The sequence below is a fragment of the Ochotona curzoniae genome, unplaced genomic scaffold (assembly GCF_017591425.1).
Source record: "Ochotona curzoniae isolate NIBS_2020 unplaced genomic scaffold, NIBS_Ocur_1.0 scaffold_4701, whole genome shotgun sequence".
In the NCBI taxonomy this organism is placed as follows: domain Eukaryota; kingdom Metazoa; phylum Chordata; class Mammalia; order Lagomorpha; family Ochotonidae; genus Ochotona; species Ochotona curzoniae.
In genome coordinates this window covers 51,128,669-51,152,896 of record NW_024467122.1, presented here as the reverse complement: position 1 = coordinate 51,152,896, position 24,228 = coordinate 51,128,669, and the positions used below count along the sequence as shown (strand labels likewise).

General features: G+C 47.2%; 1 protein-coding gene across 1 annotated transcript; it reads left to right on the top strand.

Annotated features, from left to right (window-relative positions):
- The first annotated feature begins 1,890 nt into the window (after nt 1-1,890).
- Nucleotides 1,891-23,739, top strand: TGM7 (transglutaminase 7). Its single transcript, XM_040968443.1, has 13 exons — nt 1,891-1,900; nt 11,707-11,889; nt 12,431-12,676; nt 13,486-13,604; nt 15,719-15,847; nt 15,953-16,130; nt 17,811-17,949; nt 19,329-19,432; nt 19,719-19,961; nt 21,064-21,390; nt 21,955-22,115; nt 23,253-23,386; nt 23,571-23,739. The coding sequence occupies exons 1-13, from the start codon at nt 1,891-1,893 to the stop codon at nt 23,737-23,739; spliced, it is 2,142 nt and encodes a 713-aa protein (XP_040824377.1).
- Nucleotides 23,740-24,228: the final 489 nt, after the last annotated feature.

Below are 24,228 nucleotides of genomic sequence, written 5' to 3'. Positions count from 1 at the left end.
GGAGAGTCTTGTCTCCTGGCTTCAGATTGGCTCAGCTCTGGCTGTTGTGGCTGTTTGAGAAGTGATCTGGCAGATGGAAGATCCTCTCTCTGTAAATCTGCCTGTCCAATAAAATAAATAAATCTTAGAGAGAAAGAGAGAGATTTTCAGTCTGATTCCAGCTATGGGGAAAAATCTACCTATACCTAGAAAAAATGATGGGAAGGAAATCTGCCAAACTTTACACTTTTTGATGCCATTAAAAAAAGATCTATGTTCAAAACACTTTTAGGATGAATAGGACTTTTATAGCTAAAAATTATGCTTAAATATTTTGCCTTCATCAAAAGAGTATGTATTTTTGCTCTAAGAGATTTTTTGCCACTCGTGATCAGTTATCAGTTTGTGTCAAACCACAGCAACATTGACAAAACAAAGCCTATGGGGTACTCAGTAAAAACTTGGTAATGAGGGATTTAACATGCCTGGCTAAGGAATATTTCACAAATACACACAGTTAAAAAGGCTGGGGATGTGACCGAAATTTTGGTTATAATAGTTGTAGGCATCTGGGATGAATCAGAGAGATTAGCCTGAGGAACTAGGCACTTTTAAATATCTTTTACAAGAATATTTCTGTTTTCTCTGTGCCATTTAACTCTTTGACCACACTAAATTCTTCCTCTGGAATGTTGGATGCATATTTCTACTTCTCTCTTTAAACTGTGATTCTGGTAAACACATAAACACTGTTCACATATCCTGTCATTTTTTATTCCTTTTCTCTTTTTATTTTTAAGGATTTATTTAATGTATTTGAAAAGCAGTGTTGAAAGAGAAAAATATTTTTCTATACACTGGTTTACTCTCCAAATGGCCACAATGACCAGTTCAAAATCAGGGTCCTGAAATTCCACCCTGGACTCTCACATGAGTGCAGGGGCACACTGGGTCATCTGCTGCTGCTTTTCCAGGTGCATTATCAGCGAGCTGGATGGAAAGCGGAGCAGCTGGGACTAAAACTTGCACTCGTAAGGAATGCTGGTGTCACAGGTAGTGGTTTAATCTGCTGCACCACAATGCTGGTTCTCTTTCTCTAACAACAACAAAAACTTCCTTTCATGATAAAAAAAAAAAAAAACCTTCATACCCACTGCAGATTCTTTGATTCAGTAAAAAATGAAAAAGGAAATCACAATCTTTTGCAGTCTCTCTACTATGAGACCATCACAAGTTCTTACATTTTTATGTCTATGTTTTTTAAGGACGGGTCCAGCTGTGTAAATGACATTTGCACTGTATCCTATTTTCCCTTCCAGTTAAACATCACACATCATGGGCATTTCAGCCCCCTTATCATTGGAAATGCAGTCAAGTTCATTTCCCATTGACAGCTTTATAAATCTCCAGTTGCATGTGCCTGATGTTCCTAGACATTCCAAAGCTTTCCTGATGCTAAGAGCTGTACAAGCCCTTTTCCATGACTATCCATGACCTTCTCTGCACCACTCTGCTCCTTACTCATCCTCAACTCAGCATGTAGACACTGGGCTATGCCAAGCTGAGCTGTGTGAGAATGGACCAAAGTGACCAAAACGCAAAGTAACAGGCTCAACCCAGGCTTGGCCTTCCAGTTCCTGAGGAATCTTTCCCAGCTTCAAAAGGAGGGCAAATCCCTCAGCAAAAATCCTAAGGGCCTAATTAATGGTCCTTGTTCCTTAAACTAAAATGCACCTGGAACAACGGGGAAACTTGAGAGGCGTTGGGAGGAGGAGGAAGTGACAGCCCCACCCAACTCTGGGATGGAAGGAAGGTTCTAGTATGACGTCTGTGAATGCTCAGGAAGGCAATTAGGTCTGGAAGTTCAATGCTGACTAGTGAAGGCCTTGGACTGACACCAGAAGGCAGGAGATGGATCAGGGTGAGTGCTGGGAGTTTATTTCACTTTTCAGAGGACTAAGTCAAGCAGGGTAGAAGGTGAACAGAGGAGGCAGAAGAGCCTGAAGTGACAGCTGCTGGTTTACTGCATCTTCCAACTTCTCTCCTGTTTCTCCACCTTCTTTCAGGCTTTGGGGCACAGATAACATAACCACTCCTTTTCTTTCCGGATGCTGTGAACAATCTTTTCTTCAGCTCGGGAACTAGAGCTGCCTGGGGAAGTCTGAGGTGCTTGGTGTGGGGTGCACGGGGGGATGTCTGTAGCTGACCCTGGAACTGTGGTGTGATCCTGCTCAGACTCCAGCCCTCCTCAACTCCAGCTTCTCTCCTGGCTCACAGTTCCCACCCTGTTGAGAGCAGCTGTTCCTACCCATGAGTCCAGGTTCTTTCTTAGATGCCTTGAGGGTCCCTGCTTTTCCACATCTGGGAGCTAGAACAGGGCCCTTCCCCAAGGCCCAGACACCCTGACAGGACCAGCAGGCCTGCCAGGGGAGGACACTACACCTGAATTATTTATTTCTATAAATTGTGTTTCATAGATCCTAGTAGAGATTAGAGAGGTAAATAGTTTTTAGCATATAAGCTAGAGTTTGAGAAGGATCAAGAGCTTTTCTCATGTGTTAGATAATAAGACTAAAAATAAGACATGATCTTTTAAAGTGGTATACTTTAATCATATAAATAATACAGAGTAATATATGCTTGTTCTGAAAAGCAAAAAGTGTCTACATCAGAACGAACAAAAAGCTCAAGCAGTCCTATTTATACATATGAGGAACTTCAAAAATCTCATGGGAAAATGGAATGAAAGGATAAGTTTATTGGTGCCAGTGTCATGATGCCACATGATAAGCAGCTGCCTGTGAAAGGAACATCCCACATAGAGTGCCAGTTCTAATCCCAGCTGCTCCACTTCCAATCCAGCTCCATGCTAATGTACCTGGGAAAACAACAGAAGATGGCCCAAGTGCGCCTGCACTCACACAGGAGACCCAGATGGAGTTCCAGGATCCTGGTTTTGGTGTGGCCCATCCCTGGCCATTGCAGCCATTTAGGAAACGGGTCAGCCAACAGAAGATCTCTGCTCAAATAAATGAAAATAAGTCTTTAAAAAATAGAAAAGTTGCTTACTTTAATGCAAATATTTTTGAAACCCATGCATAGCTTTCTCATAGTATGCATTTTCTAAAGTCTTCTGATGTGCACAGATTTCAAATTTTTTATATCAAAATAAAATTATCTTAATTTTCTTTTTTTTAAGGACTTACTTATTTTTATTGGAAAGTCAGATATATAGAGAAGAGGAGAGACAAAGAGGAAGGTCTTCCATCTGATGATTCACTGCCCAAGTGAGCGCAACGGCCAGTGCTATGCCGATCTGAAGCCAGGAGCCAGGAACCTCCTCCAGGTCTCCCATATGGGTGCAGGGTCCCAAAGCTTTGGGCCGTCCTCAACTGCTTTCCCAGGCCACAAGCAGGGAGCTGGATGGGAAGTGGAGCTGCCAGGATCAGAACCAGCGCCCATATGGGATCCTGGTGTGTTCAGGGTGAGGACTTTAGCCGCTAGGCCACACCGCCAGGCCCTAATTTTATTTTCCATAAATGCTTTGAAGAGCCTGCTCCATCCCTATGGGAAAGCTCATCAACAGGTTTATCACTACTTCGAGATAAAACTAATTTATGTGAAATGGTTTCACAAATGAGATAATAGACATTATTTGGTGATTTGCTTTTTTGAACAGCTTAATCGTATATGTCATAAATCTTCACATGGAGGCCTCCAAAAACTCATAATGATTTAGTTTTCCATCCTGGGCACATAAGCACAATTTATACGATACATTGATTGAATTACTTGGTTTGTGACTATCCCTTATTGATGGGCACTTAGATTATTTCTAATAAGCAATATTCCAGTGGATGCCCTCTTTGATATAACTTTGCATGCAGGTGCAAATATTTTTTCATAGGAAAGATTTCTAAAAGTGCAACTGTTGGATCTGTCAACCACTAAGAGAAACTGAGGCATAAATCAAGCAAACAACAGAAAAATTTGACTTTGCTTTGAACTGCAGCCCAGGAGACACAAATCCAAGGAGCTCTGAATTTATGTACCCAGGCCTCACAGATTTCAAACCCCTAACCTCAGTAGGTGTTGGGCCCACGGTGAAGGTGCTGCTTGAAATGTCTGCGTTCCATAACAAACCACCTGATCCGAGTCCCCCTGCTCATTAGCATCCTGGGAAGGCAGTCAAGGATGGCATAAGTATTTGGGTTCCTGCTCTCCAAGTGGGGGGATGTGGGAGATCTGGATGGAGTTCCAAACTCTTGACTTCAGCCTGGTTTAGCCTTGGCTATTGTTGGGAAGTGAAGCAGAGGGTAGAAGATCAATCTCTCTCAAATAAAATGCAAATGTTTTTAAAGACAAAGATTCTAAGTGGAGGATTATGTCAGTTGTTTGCTGAGAATTTGAATTGATGCAAGCAGGGTAGCATACTGTTTTATAAGTAAGGGATTGGAACAATTAAGGAATGCACTTTAGTTTTCAGAAAGAGAAGTGGAAAAGACACAAAAAACAAAGAACTATTGGGACCAGCATCATGGCTTAGTGAGTCCCAGCTGTTCCACTTCTGATCCAACTCCCTGATAATGTGCCTGAGGAGGCAGTGAAGGGTGGCTCAAGTGCTTGGGCCCTGACCTGCCAGTGAAAGACCCAAAGGTGGCTCCTGGCTCTTGGCTTCAGGTGTGGTCCAGCCTTGGCTGCTGTGGTCATTTGAAGAGTGAACCAGTATACAGAATATCAGTCTCTCTCTCTCTAACTCTGGCTCTCAAGTGGATTAAAAACAAACAAACAAAACCCCAACAAAACAAAGAAATCTTGGGAAAGGAAGGAGCTGAGGAGTGAGAACACAGTGATCTATCTATAGAGTGGAGATATTCCATTTTAATAAAAACCATGGTTCTTAGTACATACATTATAGGATGGATAGAGTTTGGGACTGAGTGGGAAGGCAGTGTTCAGCTGCACAGGGTCAGAGTTTCTTCTCTGAGTCATCCTTGGCAGCAGTCAAGTCTCCCATGTCCTTGGCCTATAGTTTTGGAGGTGCCTCAACCTGTTTTGTCTTTTGATTCTTAATGTTTTTTTTTTTTCAGGGGGAAAAGCAATATCCACTTTTGATGGCTTTCAGCCACATTTTTCCCCCTAAAATGTCTGCCATAAATTTATACTTTCACTATCAGTATATGACATGGTCCATTTCCATATACTCTCAACAAAAGAGGTTATTGTTACTATTTTTCTTAGACGTATTTAATGGTGTGAAAGGCAGATTAACACAGAGAATAGGTGTAGTTCTGTCTGCTGTGGCACTGCCCAAACACCTATAATAGCCAGGGCTGGGCTAGGCTGAGGCCAAGAGCCAGGATTTCCACTCTGGTCTCCTAACTGTGTGTCAGGGACCCAAGTCCTTGGGGCAGAAGCAACTGTTTTCCCAGGCATATTAGCAGGGAGCTGGATTGAAAGCAGAGCAGCTGGGACTCAAGTCTGGATTCCTGTTTGGGCTACTGCAAAATAAGTGGAAGTTTGACTTGCTGCATCGCAATGCCAACCCCATTGTCACTTTAAAATGTGTTTGAATGGCTCTCATTACTGCGTTTGCTAGAATTTCTGTGATTACAGTAGGACTCTCTTCTTAACATTTGTTTCCCCTTTTATGTATTATGAGCAGTAATCCTTTCTTGCAGTTGAAGCAAAATTGACTTAAGCTGTGCAGCCAGCCTGAAAACACCTCTGTACTGCTAGGGGCTGCTGGAATTGCTGGGCACCATTATGGGTCATTGTGTATATACCATCAAATGAAAATAATGTCTCAAGGAATTAGCACAACAGTAAGTCATGAACTGAAAAATCACTAGTCAGAGTCTGAGGAACTGCAGAGCAGGGAGAGACCAGGCAGGGACCCGAAGCTGGTTCTGTTCTGCTGTGTACTTTGGCCCATTCTAGCATTTGGGGATGAGGAGGCTGAGATGCAACTGTGGTTTTCACTGCATTCTAAACAGTAGTCTAAGAGACCCCTGCCTGGCTCTTCTGCCCAGTGGACCCTCTTAGGACATCCATTAGATTTTCATTAGAAGAAGGTTTGGAATCCTTCAGACCCATGCCCCTCTCCAGAGCTTAAGAGCTAGGAACTGTAGTCAAGCTGGTTAGGTTTAAATGCCACTTTCGCTGCTTCCTAGGGAGGAGACACTGAAGGAGTTATCTAACTTAGATTGCTCATATTCCTACTCACCTACAATGTGGAATTGATACTATCTTAATGAATAGTAGGGATAGAAGGAGGAAATGCATATAAAACCTTAATAACATTCAGTAAACATTAGCCAGATATAAATTTACTATTTTAACTGTTAAGAAATTCCCTTGTTCTGAAATGCTTGGAAGGATTTTCACAGACAAAGTAGATGTTGGGTTTTCCTTGAAAAATAGATACAGGCAAATGAAGACACAAAAAGATCAGGAAGGGTCAGGGGCTTTAAAGCTGTGGAGCTGGGCATCATCATTTGGAGGCCACTTGTGAGGGGACTTCACATCGTTCATGGAAAACAGAATCCAATGCTTATTAGTTGAAACAATTTTTTAAAATCCCTGCACAGTTTTTTTCATAATACATTATTTTCTTCTTTTTAACATTTATTTATTTTTATTGTAAAGTCAGATATACAGAGAGGAAGATCTTCCATCTGATGATTTACTACCCAAGTGGCCGCAACGGCTGGAGTTGTGCTGATCTGAAGCCAGGAGCCAGGAGCTCTCCTCCTCCAGGTCTCCTACACGGGTGCAGGGTCCCAAAGTCTTGGGCTGTCCTCAACTGCTTTCCCAGGCCACAAGCAGGGAGCTGGATGGAAACAGGGCTGCTGGGATCAGAACCGGTGCCCATATAGGATTCCGGCATGTTCAAGGCGAGGACTTTAGCTGCTAGACTACCGCGCCAGACCCATAATACATATTTTCCATGAACTTTTTGAAGATTATTTACGGGTTATGGGGAGAAGAATTGCATACACATGTTGGGACCACATTATGATGAGCTGTGGATCTTTGGCTAAGGAATCTGGAGTTGAATGCTTAATCACACATTTTTATTCTTACATACACTATTCTGTGCACAGAAGCTAGCAATCTTAACACAGAGGTATCTTCCTCATGCGTTTACACACAGATATACCTCTCAGGTGTTTTCGGGGGAGAAATGAAAAATAATGAAGTACTTGCAAAAGTTCCTAAACCCTATCACTTCTCAGCCTTTTGGCTAAGATCAATTTTCTAACCCAATAATAATATTGAGAAAAAGAAAAAGACATAAGGTTGGTGTTTCCCATACAAAACGGGAGGGTCCCTCTTTTCCTTTTTTTGGCACCCATGTTCAAGTCCCCATTAGTCCTTGGCCTTGGTTATTGTGATGGCATTCACTGGCCTCCCACTCTTTCATTTTTACCTCTCCAGTGTGGTCTACACAACACAGCTAAATTCATGCTAAAGCACAGCATGTATTCTGACAGCCCTGTTCACAAACTTGCCTTTAATCAAAATAACACTGTTCTCTAAACACAAAGGGAAACAGCTGCTAAGCACAAGGTTGGAAGACACCAAGGTAAACAAAATAAAATAAATATAAAATAAAAATGTCCCGTAATTTTACCACCCACCTAAGGATAAGTTATATTTTGTTTTAAAATCTTTTCTATTTTAGTTTTTAATATCTGGTGAATTTTCTCCCACTTGACTTTTTTTTTTTTTTCTCATTGCTACTGCTGTTGGTGTCTTCTTTGTCGCTCAGGACAAATGAGAGAAATGACATTTACATATCCCAGGTTTATGGTAGGATATTTGAGTGAACAGAACAACCTTAGGCTTATGTTTTTGTGCACAAATGATTTTCTTGGAAACACCTCCTAGAAGCAGCATTTTGGGGGACCAAGGTATTAATGTTTTAAGGCTTTCTCTTCTTTTGCAGTAAACACTAATAAATAGTCCTCAGAAAGGAGGACAGTTTTAATCTCTCATCAAGGGTGAGTACCCTCACTCAAGTACCAGTGTCATGGTTTGGGGCCAAGTCCCTTCTCAATACTTATCCTTTCCTCTGGCCTGCTGCTGTGAGGCGCTCCTCCCTCAGGCACATCATTGAGCCCCATGGGGTACGGGGGCAGAGAGGACAATGCCGTACTGGAGCCATAGACATGGCTTGAATTCCAGTTCTGGCCACCAACCTCCAACAGTAACAACATTTCACAGTGGTTATGAGAACCTAAATGTACAGAGTTCCACACACGAGGGTGCCTCAAACAGTGCCTGGCTTATAGGTCTCCAATAAAAACACTAGCCACGGTTACTTGCACTTGAGCTCCACTCCCACCAAGGGCAATCTGGCTTCAAGAAGACAGTGGCAACTTCTGCTTCCATGGAACTGATTCTAAGCGCCCTTCAGTGCTGGAGAGAAAGCACTGACAGCTAAGCATCCTGGGGGCAGAAGGAGGGGCGTGGGGCTCAGTGGCCAAGGATACCCCATACAGAGTTCGCCTCTGAGCCGAGAAGAGTTTGGGGTGCCGGGGAGGGCAGGACCGGCTCGGATTTTTGTCTCAGCTGTCCTGAACTTGCTGCAGAGAGACTGTCTGTCTCCACAATTTTCAAAGGCTGCTAATACACTGGGATTTATTTTGATCCTTTTATACCACTGTCTTTATATTAGTCAAACTCAGGCCAGAAGTCTGTTGATGGCGGAGGCTTCCCTCTCCTCTTACTCATGTCCTTGGCTCTGCGGGCCTGACGCCAAGGCAGAGAGAGGGCTGTGTGGGCGCGGGCTTTTACTAATTGTTTGTACTCCATTGGCTGCTTTGCTGAACTTTTACCAGATCTTCTTGGCGTTCTTTGCTCCCTCAAAGCCCTTCCTTTCACTCTGTTAAGTCACTGTTTCCTCGTTGTGAAAAGCCCTTGAGTGAACCCGGTTGCCTAAGCATGTTAAGTAGAAGGAGCAAGAAAACCCAGAGTATCCCAGGAGTTTTCTCCCTGCACAGCCACCTTAGCCATGAGGAGGAAGAGACTTCCTTATTCCTGTTCCTTGCCTACTCCCATGCTCTCTTCTCTTCCCAAACCCAGCAAAGCCTGGGCAAAGGAGAAATCCAGTTAACTCCCTTCCCAGCTCTATCTTGACCAGCAAAAGGCAGCCACGAAAGAAATAGCAGCCCCGTATCCACTCCCAAGATGGAGGGGCTAAGAGGGCTCCCGTACATTCTTCCTGGCCACTTCCTGGTGGGCTTCCAGCTACTGGGTGTTCCCTACAGGAAGCACAGGTTTCCTCGGAACACTCCATGATTCTGGTACAAATGAAACAGCCTGCTTCCAGAATGATCTAGTTCACTTGCTAACAATTTTTTTTTAAAAAAGAATTTTTCTGTCAATTTGAAAGAGATATAGAAAGAAGAAGAGAGATCTTCCTTTTGCTGGTCCACCTCCCAAATGTCCACAAAGGCCAGGAGGAAACTTCCAGTTCTTTCACATAGGTGGTAGGGGCCCAAGTACTTAGGCCATCTTCCACTGTTGTCCCAGGTACAACTATCAGGGAGCTGGAAGGGAAGTAGAGCATCCAGAACTTGAACCAGTGCCTATGTGGGATGCCAGCACCATAGACAGCCTAGCCCTTTGCACAACAATGCTGATCCAATTCCCACTCTCTTGACTCTGACCCCCCAGTTGCACAGGAAAATATCCTGGCTCTTGCTAGGCAGCGCATTGTAACTTCTTTCATTTTCCTTAAACTTGGCCACTTCTTTCTAAGTTGATTTCAGAAACTACTAATGGCTTGGACTTGAAGTTTAAAATATGCCATTGAATATCACAAAGACACTTTTCTTAGATATCTCCTTGAATTTTCTGGTGCCAGTTACACAGCTATTGAAATCCCAAATCATATCAAGAGGCTGAAACACTGTGTTTTATCCAGTAATTTTCCTGTGATGAAGTGACCTTGGGGAGAGATTTTCTAGGAGTGGGAGAAGGGGAGAATCGAGAGACCTCTGTGCATAGTCTATTGGCAGTCAAAATCTTTGGCGAAGTTATGAGAAAGATCAAGCTATGAAAGCCGGATTTGATTTCAGACTGTGAAAGAATTTCTACAAGCATTGAATTCAGTTTCCCCATTTAAAGAGTTAGAGGTGCTCACAGCTGATGGAACAACATCCTCTATAATGTATCGGCGTTAACCTGCAGGGAGGGCCTGGTGATAGCCCACAAGGTCTGCAGGGAAAGTCCTAAAGCTTAAAACCACCTATCCTCCATGAATGCCTTGGAGGAAGACATGGAAGACAGTCCCAATGATCCAGAGCCAACCAGGCAAAAAATCTGGGTGAAGAATTAGGGTTCCAGAAATTGAGACAAATAGGGAGAGGAGAAGTAAAAACACAAAACCCACGTGGACATTCAAAGCATAAAGGACATACTCTCTGGCTGCAAACCCACCAGACTTCTCCCTCCAGTATACTGTGTAGCCACATCTCAGGCTTGACCCTCCTTGGTGGTGGGGTCTGCTTCTCCCCATCACGCCAAAGTCTCCAGACATTGATGAATGTCCTCCAGGGGGGCAGTATCTTCTAGCTGGGAACCACAGGGATAGATCGATTTATCTACCCCTAGGCAAGCAACACTTCATGGATTTTATCTGACAAAGTCACATACACATCATCAGCAAAAATAGCAAAGTGAATGCAACCAGAACCTGTGTTCTTGATACTCCTCTAAGAGTACAACCTTTCATGAGCCTTGTGTTGGAGAAACAGAATGACCACTGTTTTCCCAACAAGGACACTTAGTCTAAGGGACACTGAGGACTCCTCGCCTAGGTGGTAGACTCAGGGCCGTGTCCCTCCAGAGCCTGCCCACTCACCTGTGGTTCTGTGAGTTTCATACCTATCCACTAGGCATACACATTCCAGGAGCCAGCAGTGCTTTCCTTACATACCTGGAACTCAGCTGAGCAACCAGAAATAAGTGACATCTAAACCTGAGCCTCCTCCATATCCTAATGCTGGGACTGACTCTGTTAGCTGAGGTCCAGTCTGCTCACTGGTTCATTCATGCAAAGTTCTAATGTGCTTACTCTGTCAGTAGGGTTGTTGAATGAGTCTAGGAGGATTGTCAATGTAGAGTTTGTGATGGTATGTCAAGAGTTAAATTTCAGTTATCTGGGATGGATTCATTTTCTGGAGCCCCAATCCAGCACTGGGTCTCCACGACCCCAAAGTCAGACGTCACCAGAATGGAGAGTCTTCAAGCCCCAGGCCAGAGCCTGCTGAACTGCCTTCTGAGACGGAGTTGTGAAACTAGGAGAGGGGACAGAGTGACCAGAAGGCTACAAACTGGACAGGAATCTCAAGTGAAGACAGAGTTGGTGCACAGCATGGAGAAGAGTCAGGACATCACAGTGTTATGTGAGTCCAGGCTGCTCTACTTGTGATCCAGCTCCCTGGTAATGCTCCTAGGAAAGGGAAGATGATCGAAGGGCTTGGGCCCTTGCTGAATATGTGGGAGACCCAGAAAGAGTTCCTTGCTCTTTGACTTTGGCTTGGACCAGCTCCAGTCACTGTGGCTATTTGGGGAGTGAACCAGCAAATTGGAAATCAATCTCTCTCTCCTCGTGTCATTCTCTGTCACTCAAATAAATAAATCTTAAGGAGGTGCTGGGGATGTTTGAGTCCCAGTAGTTGCAAGCGGGGAGTGATCTGCTCTCCTCCACCCCAGTGGCAGCCTTGAAGCTCACATCTGTGGACCTTCAGAGCTCCCAGAACAACAAGGAGCACCACACACAGGAGATGGGTCTGGGGCGGCTCATCGTGCGCCGTGGACAGCTCTTCCACATCCGGCTGGGCTTCCACCGACCCTTCCAGCCCTACTCTGATCACGTCACCTTTGTGGTTGAGATTGGTAAGTTCACCTGCTTCAGGCTCCGCAGCTTTCCCTCAGAGTGAGGGTCTTGACTGAGTTCACTTACAAGCCTCCTGCCCCTCCTTTCTCATCCATTGGGACCCCTTTCCACCCCGCAAAACTCTCCCACTTAGTATCCTGTTAGTGCCATTGGGGAAAAGTTTGGTCAACTGCACACACTGTTGGCCAAACAGCTGACCCTCACATTTACAAGTGCATTGCTAAAGCTTCACACTCATGACCTCACTCAATTCCCCTAATAAGACTTTCAGGTGGATTCTTACAAGAATCTCCACATCACAGAATTTTTAACAAAGAAATCTTTAGTGGCTTGCTCAGGGATAGCCATTCCCTGCAGGGAGATCCTATTACATGAAGTGTGGGACTGAAAAATAAAGCAGTGGACAAGGCAGCAACATGAGCAACAAGACGCACAAGCAGAGGGAGAAGGGTACAGTCCTTCACAATTCGCCCATATCAGGAGTCAAATGCCACACAGACTTCTAGCTTCACTTTGGGGGGGTCATTCTCTCCTACCCAGGACCTGAACCCACAGAGCTGCTGGGAACCCGAGCCACATTCCCACTCATGCAGGCCCGAGGCAGGAAGGGCTGGAGTGCTTCTGACTTCGCCGTGGACTCCAACTTTCTCCAGGTCTCCCTTTTCTCCCCAGCCAACGCAGTTATTGGCCATTACACCCTGAAGATAGAGATGGCTCAGAGTCAAGGCCATAGCGTGGCTGTCCCGCTGGGGACCTTCACCCTGCTTTTTAACCCCTGGAGCGCAGGTAGGACTTTCTGCTGGGCGGTAATGCTGACTGACTGTCCCTGGGGATGCCTTCCAGGTCTTCTGAGAAAGTCCAGGTGACATATTGCTGTGTATCTGTGTAGTTCATGACCCCATGCTCTCACTAAAAATCATTGATACAATTTTTTAATTGTATGATGGAAACATTTCTGACATTTAGTGAACTAGCCGCTCAGAAAACAGAATATGCCATCACCCTCATTGTATGACACCTGCAAGGGTAACTTCAAAGGATTATGCAAAATGGAATTGAAACCTGAGTTTCTTTGGGTGCAAAAAAAAATTGTATTGAAATCCACACAGGAGCCTTCAAAATGCTTTTGGAAAAATGTATATTTTGACCAAAAAAAAAGGGGATGGTCCCAAAATAAACTGATTTTAAAATATCATATTCCATGAAACATTTGAAGTTCCCTTCTGTGTTCAGAGAAAGAGCAAGGGGCCAGAATACACAAAAAGGCCATGGCAAATCTCTCCAGGTGGCAGAAACGAGTGATTATTTCCAGCATCTTCTTCATGTCCATCTCAATTTTCCAAATCCCTGTGATTAGCTTGTCTCTTTTACTGTCAGGAAAAGGCAGTCATGACTTTTTAAGAGTATACCTTGTACTGCCAGCCTCTAGAACAACGCTGAGTTGGCCTCCGGGGCGGCCAGGCTATTTCCATTGCCATTAACCCACTCCTGGCTCCTCCTGTCTTGCAGAAAGATGCTGTGGTGACTGTGTTTAATGTTGTTACTCTGTTTTCTGGTTTGCCGTGGTATTCTGTCCGCTGCTCTCACCGACTCAGAGGATGATGTCTACCTCCCAAGTGAAACCCTGCTGCAGGAGTACATCATGCGGGACTATGGCTTTGTCTACAAGGGCCATGAAAGATCTGTCAGCTCCTGGCCTTGGAACTACGGGCAGGTAACACCCTCACCTGAAGGTGGGCCTGGGTGGGCCCTTAAAACTGTCTCATGGACAACTCTACCAGCTTATGAAAGGTATCTGACCCAGGCCCAGGTCCGAAGGGGTTGAGACAAGCCTGTCCAGGGGAGGGAGATGCTTTTCCTTTTCAGTTTTCAAAAAGGTTTATTTATTTATTTTCATCTACTTGAAAGGTGGAGAGAGAGAAAGAGAACTTTCATATCTTGGTTCACTATCCAAACACACACACCTATGCCAAGTCAAAGCCAGAAGCCAGGACATCCATCTGTGTCTGAGTCTCCCATGAGTGGCAGGCCTGAGCACTGGAATCACTGCTGCTTCCCAGTGCAACAGCAGGAAGCTGGGTCAGAATCAGAGCCAGAACTCAAACCAAACACTCCCACGCAGAATGCAGGACCACAATGTCCTTCCCTCCTTTTTAGTTTTTAAGATTTTATGATGAAAAGACTTAGAACATAGTCAAAATAGATAGGCTGCTGTAATGAACCTCCAGGAACCCATTTGTGCCTCAGCCATGATCAATTTTTAGTGCGTCTTGTTGCATCTCACTATATATTCAGGATTTGCTGACAATGACCATGGGTCAAACATGTCCCATGTCACAAATCCCTTGTGACATGTAAAAGAAACGGCATGGAATTTGAATTTTAGAATCCACAAATAAAATTTTGTTTGGAACACAGCCTTGCCCATTCATTTGGATACTGTCTGTGATTACATTTGAGCCAGACTAGCAGAGTTGATTAATAAGACCCACAAAGGTCTGCTGAGGCTAAAATAGGGGTACTTACTCTCTGGTCCTTTACAGGAAGAGTTTGCTCACTGGTGATCCATATCCACCCATTTACTCTACCCCAGAGACTACCCTGTAGTCATTGGAAGTTGATCATAGCTACTATGCCCTAGGAATGCTTCAGATGAGAGCTCTCCAAGACAATGACTGCACATTTACACACAGTAATTCAATATCTCAACTGGCAAAAACGAAGAGTAATTCTCAAATACCATCAGCACCCAGTATACAGGGTAAGACTGGGACTCAAGGCAGCTTCTCTACTCTCAACCCCAAACCGCTGCAAGAGTAGCTTCTCACTTCCTCCCCTGCTCACCAGTCTTATCCACAAACTCCAGGAGGGAGGCAGCAGCCCTGCTAAAACAAAAAAGCACATTTCCTCTCTCTCATCTGGAGCAACTTGTGGAAGCTTTGGACACTGAGTTAATACTGGTATATTTGCCAGCTGAAAGAACTGCTGCATATGACAAACATACATTGTAAGCACAGGTCATGAGCCTACACTGGCTTTGTCTGGTGATCACAGAGTTAGCTCTAAGCTTACCCACCTGATTTTTACACTTTTATTTATTTGAAACTCAGAGACAGAGAGAAAGCACATTGGTGAGAGAGCGATCACATCCATTGATTCATTCCCCAAATGCTTGCAACAATCAGAGTTAAGCCAGGCTAAAGCCAGGAGCTAAGAACTTGGTCCAGGTCTCCCATGGGGGGTGTCAAGGACCCAAGTACTTGAGTCATCACCCGCTGCCTCTCAGAGTGTGCAGGGTGCCTCAATCAGGAACGGAGCCAGGTATTCCTGCTATGCCAAATGCCCACTCCTGCTCTACCTGATATCAATATCCCCCCATCTTCTCTGTTCCCTCCAATACTGGGTCCCATACATAGTCATATTTGCCCAACTGATGTTTCATTGCTCCCATAAGACCCCAGAGAGGAGGCTAAATCCTGGGCACCTATCACAGGCACAGGCCTCAGGGCAACGGGTCCTCACTCTTCCATCTTCCTGTCCACCTCCTCCTTCAAATCCACCGACTCCCAAATCCTCAGAGTGGTTCATCGGTCTCCCTGCCTCTCTCCTGCCCTGAATACTGTGTGTATTTTCTGTGGCAGGCACATGATTCAGTTTCTCAGAACTGCAAATCCAAGACCTGCCCAGTTTGATGTTTAAGCTCTAGGAAGCCAGGACCTTGTGTTAAAAGCAGGTTGGTCCATTAGTGACTTCCAGTTTTGGAACTTGGGACCTTGTTGCTCTTCTTTCTCTCTCTTTTTTGTTTTCTCCTTTGAAATCTCTGGGCAGTTCGAAGAGGGCATCCTTGACATCTGCTTTGAGATCCTGGACAGAAGCCTGCATTGCTTAAGGAATCCATCCCAAGACTGTTCCCAGCGAAGTGATGTGGTGTACGTGTGCAGGGTGGTGAGTGCCATGGTAAGCACAGACACTCCTGCCCCTTCCACCTTGGGCAGTGACCTGGCTCAGGCCAGGGCTGTGTGAATGTTCCTGCCTGTCCTGCTCCCAAACCCTTCCCTGCAGATCAACAGCAATGATGACAGTGGCGTGCTGCAGGGCAACTGGGGTGAGGACTACTCGCAGGGAATCAGCCCTCTGGAGTGGAATGGCAGCGTGGCTATCCTGAAGCAGTGGTCGGCCAGGGCCGGGCAGCCAGTCAAATACGGACAGTGTTGGGTCTTTGCCTCTGTCATGTGCACTGGTGAGTGGAAAGTCGCTTCTGCAATTGACACGTTCACCTCTGACCTCAGACCTTGGTGTTCCCAGCTTTGAGAGACTGGGAGCACCAGAGACACGATAAGTACACCCAGCAGGGAGCCAGCACACGATATCATCTCTAGGTGCCCATATCGATGTGACCGGCAGTCACCTGTTGAAATTACCCCAGCCTCCACCACGGGGACAAGCAGATTATTCCCCAGGTAGAGGAGTTCACAGCTCCAAAGCAAAGGGCAGCCGCTTCTTTTTTGCAATTAGTTTAGGCTCCTTGGCTCAGCAGGGGCTTGGAGTTGGTAACGGGTAGGAGGAGGCTGCAGGTATAAACAGGTGACATGGGTTAGCTCGACCTCACCCTTAGGCAGTGCTAGCAGCTCTCAAGTGCTTCTCTGAGAGATTCTAGAAGAGTTGTGGATCGAGGTTTGCTCCTTTGCTCTTTACCCTTAAGCAACATCAATGTTTTGTGTACCCTCCTCTGTTAGCTGCAATTCTCTGTCTAGCTGCTGCTGAGATGCTCTGTGGAGGTGGTGGGAGGGCAAAGAGCATGGAGGTGCCTGGGAGGGGCCAGGAGACCTCCCCTTGGGCCACCCTGTCTACTACATTGCTCCTTCAACACTTGCGACTTATCTCTAAGCTGGAGAGGTGGGGAGCATAGGGTGAGGAGGACAGAGATAGGCTGACACCAGGGTTCTGGGTTTCTCTCCAAAAGGTGGTATAGCCTGGCAGGACACAGAGGTGCTGCAGACAGCAGAGGTTTGAAGCCAAGTGTTCAAATCCAGTGGCACATGTAGTGAGATGGAGCTGAGGCTGCTCTGCCACCCAGTGCTCCTAATGAAGGCTTCGATCTGGAGGTCCTGGAATCAGACAGAACCAGATTCACAGTCTCGCTGCCCTGATGAACCCTGAGCCTCTCCCAGACCTTGGAGTTCTGGGGCCCCTGAGCAGGAAAGACTGTTCTCAACAACCTGGGCCCCAGCAGCCTAGGTCTGACTCTCTGACCCCACAAAAGTATGTGGAAAGCTTGCAGCTGTGCTGGGAGGGCACAGGGCACTGTTAACAGGTGCCCCTTGGGTAGGCTTTTCAGTGAATGGAAGCTAAAGATTTGGTCCTTTTTCTATTCAAAATGTTATTTTCCCAGCAGTCCAGCGGGCTCTGTCTGCTCCTCCTGGCAAAGAGAAGGGCAGAATAAGCAGCAGAGGTGGGAAACTGTGTCCCCAAGATCACAGCTGGCTCTCGGCTTCATTCCATCTGGCTTTAGGCATGTGTGGAGACTACCATTCTCACACAGTAGTCTCAGCTTAACAAAGCCTTTGCGGCACTGCCCTGGGATGCCACAAGAAGGCGCTGCTGCCTCATTGAAGGTGGCCACCTCTGTTTTTTGCTTGGAAAGCTGTGCAGCAGGAAAAGCCATAAATGAAGAGCTGGGTTCACTGTGCATTGTTAAGTGATTCTTATGTGATTTCTCACCCCTGGTGAGGGGTGATGCAGGTGCACAGCAGGGTTCTGGGTCTGGGTGGGTGCTCTGGAAAGAAAGAGGCACGGATGTGGACTGTGGACCTTGGCTTCTTTTCCTCTACCAGCTGCAAAGTTATAAACGATGCATGGAAACCCAGGAGTTACGCTTGACATGGACTCAGGGAGTCTCCCCTCCTTGTCTTCTCTTCAGTAATGAGATGCTTAGGTGTTCCAACCCGTGTTGTTTCCAATTTCCGTTCTGCACACAATGTGGATGGGAACTTGACCATTGACACCTACTATGACGCAAATGCAGAGATGTTGTCAACTCAGAAACGAGACAAAATATGGTAAGGGACACCATGGAGAACAGATCCGGGTCTGTGGCTCACAGAGTGGTACTGTCTTATGCACTGCTGTGAATGCTTGGAGAATAACCACCACCACCTCAGCCCAGGAGATGGTTCTGACTCTAAAGAGATCGGCAGGGCCTGGCACGGTAGTCTAGTGGCTAAAGTCTCACTTTGCATGTGCTGGGATCCCATATGGGCGCTGGTTCTAATCCCAGCAGCCCTGCTTCCCATCCAGCTCCCTGCTTGTGACCTGGGAAAGCAGTCGAGGACGGCCCAAAAACTTGGGACCCTGCATCCACATGGGAAACCTGGAAGAGGCTCCTGGCTCCTGGCTTTGGATGGGCACAGCTCCAGCCGTTGTGGCCACTTAGAGAGTGAATTAACAGATGGAAGATCTTCCTATCTCTCTTCCTCTCTGTGTATCTTACTTCTCAATAAAAAATAATTTTAAAAAGCTGATCAGATGGAACTATATATGCTAACTACCCATTATCCACTCAGTTGCCATCCTGACTATTACATGAACTAACAATATTGGGCACTTGTGTTCAACTAACCTTTATTTTTTTTGAATTAAAAAAATTTTAATTTAACTAAAAATTTTAAACTATCTGTTTTCATTTTTAATTTGCAAGACAGGGTGACAGAGAGAGACAGAGATCTTCCATCTGCTGGTTCACTCCCCAAATATCTGCAACAACCAGGAGCCAGGAATTCCCTCCTGATCTCCTGTGAGAGTGGCAGGGTCCTATGTACCTGAGCCATCATCGCCCTCCTCCCAGGATGCATCCGCAGGAAGCCAGAGCAGAAGTGGATCCATCAGGACTCGAACCCGATGCTCTGACAGGGCATGTGGGCATCCCACTGTGCCAAAGGGCTGCCTGTCTTTTCTAATAGTAGTAAAGCTGGTATCTGGGACACACAGAGAGAAGCCACACAGTGCTCCCTTTAACTGAAAGGGTGAAAGCACAGTAAGATACAGTGTCTTGAAGGACAGATCATGTTCACATAACATCCATTTTAGCATATTGTTATGATTATTTTATTGTGGCTTTTCATCTTCTCCGTAGTAAATTAAATAGTATCTGTGGTTTCTGGCACCCCCTGGGGATCTTATATCCTCTACAAATGGTGGGGGGGGAGCAACTATTATATACCCCCGCATGTCTACTGAAAGACAACAAATGGAGATTAACCAAAAATTAATTGGATCTGTGGGTATTCTGTATATTACTCGTTTGGCTTTAATGCAGGTTTAAAATTACTTCCAAAGACAAAGCAAAATAAGAAACAATTCTCTAAAAGCACTCAGTATGGTGTCTGGTGCTGGGTCAGGCTCAGCATGTAAGGTGTTACTCCTTTACTGTCTCCTGCAGGAATTTCCACGTGTGGAACGAATGCTGGATGATCCGGAAGGATCTCCCACCAGGATACAATGGGTGGCAGGTTCTGGACCCCACTCCCCAGCAAACCAGCAGTGGTGCGTGGCAGCGGGTTCCAGGGCCTGTGGGGAGGCTAAGGACAAAAATCACCTGTAGGAGCAGGAGGGCCTTGACCTTGGGGTCACCTGGATGTATCAGGGGGCTGTCACTTTCTTGCGGGGAGGGACTGTGACACTAACCACTGCCACCCAGAGCATCTGGTGCACGTAACGAACGAATCAGAGTGGGTGAGCTCAGAAGAGCCACTGCCCTCCCATGCCCCCAGCCAGCTGGCCCTGGCCACCTGTCAGTGGCTTTGTTCCACTATGCATGCTGTGCCCACAGGGCTATTCTGCTGCGGCCCAGCCTCTGTAAAGGCCATCAGGGAAGGGGAGGTGCACCTGGCCTACGACACCCCCTTTGTGTATGCCGAGGTGAACGCCGATGAGGTGGTTTGGCTGTGCAGGGCTGGCCAGCCCCAGGAAGTCCTGGCCCACGACAGCTACTCTATCGGGAAGGAGATCAGCACCAAGATGGTTGGCTCAGACCAGCGCCAGGTCATCACGGGATCCTACAAGTATCCAGAAGGTGCGTCTGGCCCTGGGGGTGGCAGAGGGAGGCAAGGGTGGACTCTGTTAGGCTGCCTCCACTCCCCTCAACCCCTCCAGGTGAAAGTCACTGCCACCTCATCACCTGGTGTGGGAGACACGCAGGGTGACTTCTCAGAGCTAGGACCTAGGGCTCTTGGGCAGGCTGTCAGACTTAGCAAATAAAAATAGGGTGCTTGGGTAAAATTTAATTTGAGAGAATTTCAGATAAATAGATTTTTGTATTTATTTGAAAGGCAGAGTTGAGAGAGAGAGGTTCCATCTTCCATCCACTGGTTCACTCTCTAGATGACTGCAACAGTCAGGGCTGGGCTAAGCCAAATCCAGGAGCCAGGAGTTAAGTCTGGGTCTCCCATGTGGGTGCAGGGGCACAAGTACTTGGACCACCCTCCACTGCTTTCCCAGGTACATTATTAGGGAGCTGGACTGGAAGTGGAGCCACCGGGACTTGAACTGATGCCCACATGGGATGCTGGCATCACAGGCAGCAGATTAATCTGTTATGCCACAACACCGGTCTCATAAACAGATATTTTCTTAAAAACAGTATGCTCTATCTGAAACTCAAATGCAACAGGATGCCCTGTCCTTTAGCTGGTGGCTCTCTTCCAGGGTCACAACACAGATTTCCCACATCCCAGCAGTAGAGGTGGCAGCCAAGAGAGAAGGAGTAGGGTTCTGGGTCTATGGAAAGCAGTGGCCATCCCCAGAGAGAGAGAAGAGGCAGGGCCAGGCTGCTTGAGATTGGCCCGTGGCTCTACTGGGTTCTGGCTCTGTGAGCCTAGACATAATCTCCCCATCACTGTGCCTGCTGTGAAATTGGGTAACAGCTCCTCCAAGGGAGGTGTGAATGAGTTCAAACTGTGAACAATAGGGAGGATGTGGTGGGAAGTAAGAAGCCTCTGGCGATTATCACAATCATGATGGTGCCACTTATGACAACTTCCTTTGCCCAACATTTTGGGCAGCTCCATGAGGGATGTCCACAAGAGATTCAGGCAAGGGTTGAAGTCAGCCCTAGGCAGCTTCCATTTCCCCTACCCCTCTGGACCAACGGCTTTCCCATCCCTCTGCCCCACCAGGCTCTCCCGAGGAGCGTGCTGTGTTCATGAAGGCTTCTCGGAAAATGCTGGGACCCAACAGGGCCTCTTCACCCCTCCTAGATCTGTTAGGGTCCCGGGGCTTGGAGTCCCAGCCAGCACAGCTGCAGCTTCTCCTGTCCAGGACACCCGTGTGGGGCCAGGACTTGCTGTTAACGCTGCATGTGCGGAGGGTGCCAAACAGAGCCCACTCTCAGGGTCCCATCGGCCTCATGGTGCGCATCTGTGCACAGACCCTGCTGCACAGGGGTGGCACCTGGGGGCCTCTATGGAGGCAAACAGTGCACTTGAACCTGGACATCGAGCAGGGTGAGTAGGAGATAGGCCTGAGCTGCCACCTGCAGTAAGGGGAGTCCTTGGGGTCCTGAGCAAAGCTGGGCTGGCCCAAGCCAGGTCACACAAATACACAGTTGTGCCTGGAAGGATAGCTACCATTGGAGGATGATTTGAATGTCACCTGCTGTGACTGAAGCCATCTCACTCACCAGGTGAGACAGGGCAGGGAGCTCGGGGGGCATTTTGTACATGTTTCAGAGTAGGCATGCTCTCTCTCCCTCATAGATACACACACACACACACACACACACACACAGATTCACACTTATTGGCTGTTACAAAATAAAAAGAAACAAAGGAATGAAAGAAGGAAGGGAAGGGAAGGGAAGGGAAGGGAAGGGAAGGGAAGGGAAGGGAAGGGAAGGGAAGGGAAGGGAAGGGAAGGGAAGGGAAGGGAAGGGAAGGGAAGGGAAGGGAAGGGAAGGGAAAGCTAGCTTCAAAGAAAAGAAAAAAGAGGAAGCCAGCTTCACCCGTGCCCTTGCCCTCCCCTCACCTGCTCCCATTCCCTGGATCAGGATGATTTCTGTCTATGCTTAGAGGTCTGGTGGCCGCTCCTGCTGCCCTACAGCAGTTACAGGAACAAACTGACTGATGAAAAGCTCATCCGCGTGGCTGGCATTGCTGAGGTTGAAGAGACGGGGAGGTCCATGCTGGTGCTAAAAGATATCTCTCTGGAACCTCCCCACCTGTCTATTGAGGTAAGGTGTCAGATGGAGGCAAGGATGGGGACAGGTGTCTTGGACCCAACTACCTTAGGGCTATGGGTGCAGCAGCCACAGTATCCCTGCCTCAGGCGTCAGTCCGATGACGAAAGCACAGCATTTGGACTGTTCTGTGCTCTGTGCAAGGAGCAGGGTGGGGCCTGAAGGCTTCTCAGAGGTGGTGATATTCAGCAGAGGATGCACAGGGAGGCATTTTCATGAATGGACTAGCTCTGCCAAGGCAAAGGGACTAGGAACGCAGTGTGAGACAGAGGAAGTAGAAGAGAAGTTTGAGAGACCACCAGGTCAAATTCAAAAGGTGACAGTTAATAAACCAGAGGTGGTAAGGAGAGGAAATGTGAAAAGTGAGAATTCGAGTTCAGATGCCCAAGTGGCTGGTGAGGCCGTACACAAGGAAGGAGTTGCAGGGGAAGGGAGGTAAGTGGAAGAGACAAGTGTTTAGCCTATTTCCCATTACTGGGAGTTGCCTTCCCTGAAGCCTCACCTCCCTCTGCCTCCTCTGATTCTCAAACATTTGTCCACTGCCAAGACCACTGCACCTAGGGGTACCATCAGCAGCACACCCCATCCATCCCCTCACCTCACCACATATATTTCACCGGAATGAGAGTCAGCAGTTCCAGATCAGAAACCAGCAAGCTCACCCTGGCTTCTAATAGGACCAGCTGGGCAGCCGCCACAGTAGAGTCACAGCAGAATGGCAAGAGCTCACACAGCCCAGGGCTGAGCCAGGACAAAAAGCAAAGCTCTGGCTGCAACAGAGCAGGTGGCCATGAGTCTGTTCCTTGGATGTATTTTAATGACTTTTCCCTTGACACCCTCATGGGGAAGTTTCCTTCTACCACACCTGTGTCAGGTGCTATTCACCACTGAATCAGTCCTCAGATCCTATTTAACACAGCGTTCCTCTTAGCCAGCTCCCTGGATGGAGCTGACACTGCAGTTAAAATGTTGGTGTACGAGGTGCTGATCTCAAAGATCGAGCTCATATTTCTTTTTACCACCTGTATGTTAGCTCTATACAGAGGGCTCTGGTGGCTACCAAGAGGATGGGAGGGTTACTAATCAGTTGGTGGGAGCTGTTTCTATCAAACTTGTCTTCTCCCCTCATAGGCATCTGAACGGGCCGAGGTGGGCAAGATGCTGAGGGTCCACATCACCCTCACCAACACCCTCACGGTCGCTCTGAGTAATTGCATGATGGTGCTGGAGGGCAGTGGCCTCCTTAATGGGCAACTATCTGAGGAGTAAGTGACACCTCCTGTGCACCTGTTCTGTGCTGAGGCTTCCCCGGTCATCTAGACAGCACCTCCTGGCCCTCACTTTCCCACCCTCCCAGGGGGAGGCCGATGCTGGGGAGGGGAAAAGGGGAATCCAGTGTCTCACCCAAGCAGTGACTCAGAGTGCTAATAGACTCTATTTCATTCACAGACTTGGGACACTGGCAGCAGGACACACTGTCCAGATTCAGCTGGACCTGTATCCCATCAAGGCAGGACCCCGCCAGCTGCAAGTCCTCATCAGCAGCGATGAAGTCAAGGAGATCAAGGGCTACAAGGACATTTTGGTCACTGCAGCAAGTCCCATTTCTTTATCTTAAGTCCCTAAGCCTTCTTGGTGTACACCTTGCCAAGGGATGGTGACGGCGTCCCTATTCATCACAGCTCTTCTTATTACACCAACAAGCTCTTCTGTGCTCCCAGCTACTACCCTGGGTCTTGGTGCCAGTGGCACGGCTGGATCCTCCCTGTCCCTTCTGCCCTTCTCCCTCAACCATAAAGTAAGCCTAGCATGACACCTTTTTCAGCAGTGCCTTTGGAGTTAAGTGTCCCATGTCCCCTCATTGCAGGGATCCTAGCGGGCAGAGAGCTGCCTGGACATGCTGCAAGGGCAGACTACAGTGCCCTCTGGGCCACTGCCTGAAATGACCTATCCAGCCTTCTCTGTTATTGACCTCCAACTGTCCCCAGCTGGTGAGGGCAGACCCCGGCACACACATGCAGTCACTCAACAAACACTGGCTGTGGGCACTCATGGGCAGGCCCCCAGGATACTAGGAAACATGACTATCACCCTCCAACAGTAAACC